This window comes from Oncorhynchus tshawytscha, linkage group LG31 (assembly GCF_018296145.1).
Source record: "Oncorhynchus tshawytscha isolate Ot180627B linkage group LG31, Otsh_v2.0, whole genome shotgun sequence".
NCBI lineage: Eukaryota > Metazoa > Chordata > Actinopteri > Salmoniformes > Salmonidae > Oncorhynchus > Oncorhynchus tshawytscha.
In genome coordinates this window covers 11,776,334-11,782,333 of record NC_056459.1, presented here as the reverse complement: position 1 = coordinate 11,782,333, position 6,000 = coordinate 11,776,334, and the positions used below count along the sequence as shown (strand labels likewise).

At 37.0% G+C, this 6,000-nt stretch overlaps 1 protein-coding gene across 8 annotated transcripts in view; it reads left to right on the top strand.

Annotated features, from left to right (window-relative positions):
• Positions 1-374: 374 nt before the first annotated feature.
• The window catches only part of LOC121841524 (mucin-2-like), a 227,623-nt gene continuing 221,997 nt past the window's right edge, over positions 375-6,000 (top strand). For 2 of the 8 annotated variants that reach the window (XM_042310521.1, XM_042310517.1), the window contains exons 1-16: positions 375-772; positions 1,137-1,285; positions 1,476-1,606; positions 1,699-1,760; positions 1,914-2,014; positions 2,190-2,277; positions 2,888-3,036; positions 3,228-3,358; positions 3,451-3,512; positions 3,666-3,766; positions 3,941-4,028; positions 4,643-4,791; positions 4,982-5,112; positions 5,205-5,266; positions 5,420-5,520; positions 5,696-5,783. In XM_042310521.1, the coding sequence (XP_042166455.1) occupies positions 756-772; positions 1,137-1,285; positions 1,476-1,606; positions 1,699-1,760; positions 1,914-2,014; positions 2,190-2,277; positions 2,888-3,036; positions 3,228-3,358; positions 3,451-3,512; positions 3,666-3,766; positions 3,941-4,028; positions 4,643-4,791; positions 4,982-5,112; positions 5,205-5,266; positions 5,420-5,520; positions 5,696-5,783 (1,610 nt within the window). In that variant the 5' untranslated portion in view covers positions 375-755. The remainder of the gene's footprint in view (positions 773-1,136; positions 1,286-1,475; positions 1,607-1,698; positions 1,761-1,913; positions 2,015-2,189; positions 2,278-2,887; positions 3,037-3,227; positions 3,359-3,450; positions 3,513-3,665; positions 3,767-3,940; positions 4,029-4,642; positions 4,792-4,981; positions 5,113-5,204; positions 5,267-5,419; positions 5,521-5,695; positions 5,784-6,000) is intronic. The other 6 variants (XM_042310519.1, XM_042310520.1, XM_042310518.1 and 3 more) reach the window with 5 other exon arrangements.

Sequence of the window (6,000 nt, the reverse complement as noted above, 5' to 3'; positions counted from 1 at the left end):
CAGCACCTTCTACAACAACTACAACTTCAGTGCCTACGACAACCACAACAGCCACACCTACAACTGTAGCTCCCACGACAACTGCAGTTCCTACAAAAAATGTGGCATCTACTTCAACCACAGCAACTGTCCCTACGACAGCCACTGCAGCCCTAACTACAACAACTGCTGCTCCTTTGACCACTACAACTCCAGAACAGGTTACGACAACCAGTGCAGCTCCTACTACAACAACTGCTGTTCCTACGAGCACAACGACTGCAGCACCATCTACAACACCTGCAGTTCCTGTAGCTCCCACGACCACTCCACCTGCTGTACTTTCTACAACAATCACAACTACAGCTCCTGCTACAATAAATGCAGTTTCTACGTCAACCACAGCAGCTGCGTCTACGACAACCACTGCAGCTCCTACTATAACAACTGCTGTTCTTACGACCACGCCGACTGCAGCATCTTCTAAAACAACATCAACTGCAGCTCCTAAGACTGCAGAACCTACCACGACAACCAGTGCAGCACCTTCTACAACAACTACAACAGCTCTTTCTACAACAACTGTAAATCCTTTGACAACAATAGTTGGTCCTACGACCACTATTATATCAATTAATTCTGCAGGTCCTACAACCACCACCACAACTGGTAGTTCTCATCCTACAACAAGGACTACAACTGCATCACCTACAAGTACAAACACAATTGTACTTCCTACATCGACAACAAGAACTTCAACTTATATCTCAACTTCTATGACATCAACAACTAGGTATGCAAGATAATTTAGTGTATTTTGTGTATATCCTTGTATATCCATGCTTGTGTCGTTATATTAATATTATTTAGCATATAATAACTCACAAAAAATAATATTAACTCTTGAACCGTTCAAGCTAGAGAGACCGAACCAACTTTCATATGTTCAGGCTATCCTTTCCTATCCTATCTTATCCATCAAACAATCTTTCCATCGACTTTCTTTTTCCAATTATAACCAGTCACTACCATTACTACTGCAGTGACTGCCAAATCTATAACTTATTTTACAACCATGATTACTTTAAGACAAGCTAGCAAGTACACACATTTTCTTTAGGAAATGTAATTTTCCATGTATTATTATTTTCTCTTAGATTCGGCACAGTGGGAGTTTTTGTTAAACTGATATTCAACGTCAAAACACCAGTCCCCACTGAGGATGATGTCCTTGATGCCGTCAAGAAGCAATTGTCTCCTCAATTCACGACCACTCAAACCACCTTCCAGAATGCAACTTATATCAGTGAGTTCAACAAATAAGGCTTCATGAAGACATTTTTTTCCACTCTATAAAATAATCTCTTAATAAGTAAACATTCAACTGCTCCTGCTATCTAAATACTTCTTGAATGTTTTTAATGTTCTTGAAACTCCTAAATTGTAGCAGTTAATTTGATCTGTTGCTATAGTGACCATTTTTTGTGTGCTCACAGAACTTACAGATACTTCATTTGCCATCGACCTTGGTTTCAAAATAACCAATGTAACCCAGGAGTCTCTAAGTAATAGACTCACACTCACCAATGAGACCCAAACCCAGATACAGGATTCAATTAACAGACTAGTAAGATACTGTACTTCTACACATAAGATACATCCATGGTCATGTTCAGGTCATGATAGTAATGGACAACTTGATGTTTTGTCCCCTTTTAGCTCCAAAAGGTTCTCAGTGAACCAGACGGCAAACAGTTTCAATTTCCCAACGCCAACCTCTTGTAAGTACAACGTCATAACCTTGAACCAACCCGTCTTTCTCAACTGCACTCTTTAGGATTTCTGCAGATTTCATTTAGCTGCTGCTGGTACAGCTAAACAGGATGAAAGGAACATGTTTAACTCTCACACAAAACCCATTTTTACGTCCACAGTGATGATGGCACTGAGATCACGGCAAACGTGACATATGTATACAAAGAGGAAGATGTCAACCACCCTAGTGGTTTTCTACAGGAAGTCTTAAAAGTCTCAGGTATGCTGCTTTTGTTACCATACGGTTGTCATTTCTACGTTTATTTATGACAGTGAGTTATCAAACACCATGTAACGTGTATAATACTCAATCTCGAAAACACTTATATATCAATGTTATATGACATATTACAAGTTTATAATCCCTCTAAAATGTATTTCCATTTCTATTCTAGGTCTCCTGACCACCACTGTTGCCCCAACAACAACTACCAACACCACACCACTTCCTACCCTTTTGACTTCAGTGACATCAACAACTAGGTAAGCAAGATCATTTATTATAATTATTTCATACAATTCAATTAACACTTTGTCAAACAAGGAACCTTTGCAACAATGAACCATGTATATCCATGCTTGTGTCGTTAACTACTGATGTTTTAATTAAAAGCATCCAAAATGTCAACCTTTCTTTAGAAAAGCTCTTTGAGTGCATCAATCGGTCAAAAGGCTTAATATAAATCCAATCCATTATAATTAATGTGCTTGCTGAAGGCAAGACCACTAGATTTCTTACATACTTTTTCTAATTATTTTAACATTTTCTAAACGTTCTAAACTAAAACAATTTAAATGAGTATAAATTAGCATAAAATAACCCACCAAAAATAATATTAACTCTTGAACCGTTCAAGCTAGAGAGACCGAACCAACTTTCATATGTTCAGGCTATCCTTTCCTATCCTATCCATCAATCAATCTTTCCCATCGACTTTCTTTTTCCAATTATAACCAGTCACTACCATTACTAGTGCAGTGACTGCCAAATCTATAACTTATTTTACAACCATGATTACTTTAAGACAAGCTAGCAAGTACACACATTTTCTTTAGGAAATGTAATTTTCCATGTATTATTATTTTCTCTTAGATTCGGCACAGTGGGAGTTTTTGTTAAACTGATATTCAAGGTCAAAACACCAGTCCCCACTGAGGATGATGTCCTTGATGCCGTCAAGAAGCAATTGTCTCCTCAATTCACGACCACTCAAACCACCTTCCAGAATGCAACTTATATCAGTGAGTTCAACAAATAAGGCTTCATGAAGACATTTTTTTCCACTCTATAAAATAATCTCTTAATAAGTAAACATTCAACTGCTCCTGCTATCTAAATACTTCTTGAATGTTTTTAATGTTCTTGAAACTCCTAAATTGTAGCAGTTAATTTGATCTGTTGCTATAGTGACCATTTGTTTGTGTGCTCACAGAACTTACAGATACTTCATTTGCCATCGACCTTGGTTTCAAAATAACCAATGTAACCCAGGAGTCTCTAAGTAATAGACTCACACTCACCAATGAGACCGAAAACCAGATACAGGATTCAATTAACAGACTAGTAAGATACTGTACTTCTACACACAAGATACATCCATGGTCATGTTCAGGTCATGATAGTAATTGACAACTTGATGTTTTGTCCCCTTTTAGCTCCAAAAGGTTCTCAGTGAACCAGATGGCAAACAGTTTAAATTTCCCAACGCCAACCTCTTGTAAGTACAACGTCATCACCTTGAACCAACCCGTCTTTCTCAACTGCACTCTTTAGAATTTCTGCAGATTTCATTTAGCTGCTGCTAGTACAGCTAAACAGGATGAAGGGAACATGTTTAACTCTCACACAAAACCCATTTTTACGTCCACAGTGATGATGGCACTGAAATCACGGCAAACGTGACGTATGTATACAAAGAGGAAGATGTCAACCACCCTAGTGGTTTTCTACAGGAAGTCTTAAAAGTCTCAGGTATGCTGCTTTTGTTACCATACGGTTGTCATTTCTATTTTTTGTATGACAGTGAGTTATCAAACACCATGTAACGTGTAAAATACTCAATCTCGAAAACACTTATATATCAATGTTATATGACATATTACAAGTTTATAATCCCTCTAAAATGTATTTCCATTTCTATTCTAGGTCTCCTGACCACCACTGTTGCCCCAACAACAACTACCAACACCACACCACTTCCTACCCTTTTGACTTCAGTGACATCAACAACTAGGTAAGCAAGATCATTTATTATAATTATTTCATACAATTCAATTAACACTTTGTCAAACAAGGAACCTTTGCAACAATGAACCATGTATATCCATGCTTGTGTCGTTAACTACTGATGTTTTAATTAAAAGCATCCAAAATGTCAACTTTCTTTAGAAAAGCTCTTTGAGTGCATCAATCGGTCAAAAGGCTTAATATAAATCCAATCCATTATAATTAATGTGCTTGCTGAAGGCAAGACCACTAGATTTCTTACATACTTTTTCTAATTATTTTAACATTTTCTAAACGTTTCTAAACCAAAGCAATTTAAATGAGTATAAATTAGCATATAATAACCCACCAAAAATAATATTAACTCTTGAACCGTTCAAGCTAGAGAGACTGAACCAACTTTCATATGTTCATGCTATCCTTTCCTATCCTATCCTATCCATCAATCAATCTTTCCACCGACTTTCTTTTTCCAATTATAACCAGTCACTACCATTACTAGTGCAGTGACTGCCAATCCTATAACTTATTTTACAACCATGATTACTTTAAGACAAGCTAGCAAGTACACACATTTTCTTTAGGAAATGTAATTTTACATGTATTATTATTGTCTCTTAGATTCGGCACAGTGGGAGTTTTTGTTAAACTGATATTCAAGGTCAAAACACCAGTCCCCACTGAGGATGATGTCCTTGGTGCCGTCAAGAAACAATTGTCTCCTCAATTCACGACCACTCAAACCACCTTCCAGAATGCAACTTATATCAGTGAGTTCAACAAATTAGGCTTCATGAAGACATTTATTTCCACTCTATAAAATAATTTCTTAATAAGTAAACATTCAACTGCTCCTGCTATCTAAATACTTCTTGAATGTTTTTAATGTTCTTGAAACTCCTAAATTGTAGCAGTTAATTTGATCTGTTGCTATAGTGACCATTTTTTGTGTGCTCACAGAACTTACAGATACTTCATTTGCCATCGACCTTGGTTTCAAAATAACCAACGTAACCCAGGAGTCTCTAAGTAATAGACTCACACTCACCAATGAGACCCAAACCCAGATACAGGATTCAATTAACAGACTAGTAAGATACTGTACTTCTACACATAAGATACATCCATGGTCATGTTCAGGTCATGATAGTAATGGACAACTTGATGTTTTGTCCCCTTTTAGCTCCAAAAGGTTCTCAGTGAACCAGATGGCAAACAGTTTCAATTTCCCAACGCCAACCTCTTGTAAGTACAACGTCATAACCTTGAACCAACCCGTCTTTCTCAACTGCACTCTTTAGGATTTTTGCAGATTTCATTTAGCTGCTGCTGGTACAGCTAAACAGGATGAAAGGAACATGTTTAACTCTCACACAAAACCCATTTTTACGTCCACAGTGATGATGGCACTGAGATCACGGCAAACGTGACGTATGTATACAAAGAGGAAGATGTCAACCACCCTAGTGGTTTTCTACAGGAAGTCTTAAAAGTCTCAGGTATGCTGCTTTTGTTACCATACGGTTGTCATTTCTATGTTTATTTATGACAGTGAGTTATCAAACACCATGTAACGTGTATAATACTCAATCTCGAAAACACTTATATATCAATGTTATATGACATATTACAAGTTTATAATCCCTCTAAAATGTATTTCCATTTCTATTCTAGGTCTCCTGACCACCACTGTTGCCCCAACAACAACTACCAACACCACACCACTTCCTACCCTTTTGACTTCAGTGACATCAACAACTAGGTAAGCAAGATCATTTATTATAATTATTTCATACAATTCAATTAACACTTTGTCAAACAAGGAACCTTTGCAACAATGAACCATGTATATCCATGCTTGTGTCGTTAACTACTGATGTTTTAATTAAAAGCATCCAAAATGTCAACCTTTCTTTAGAAAAGCTCTTTAGTGCATCAATCGGTCAAAAGGCTTAATATAAATCCAATCCATTATTATT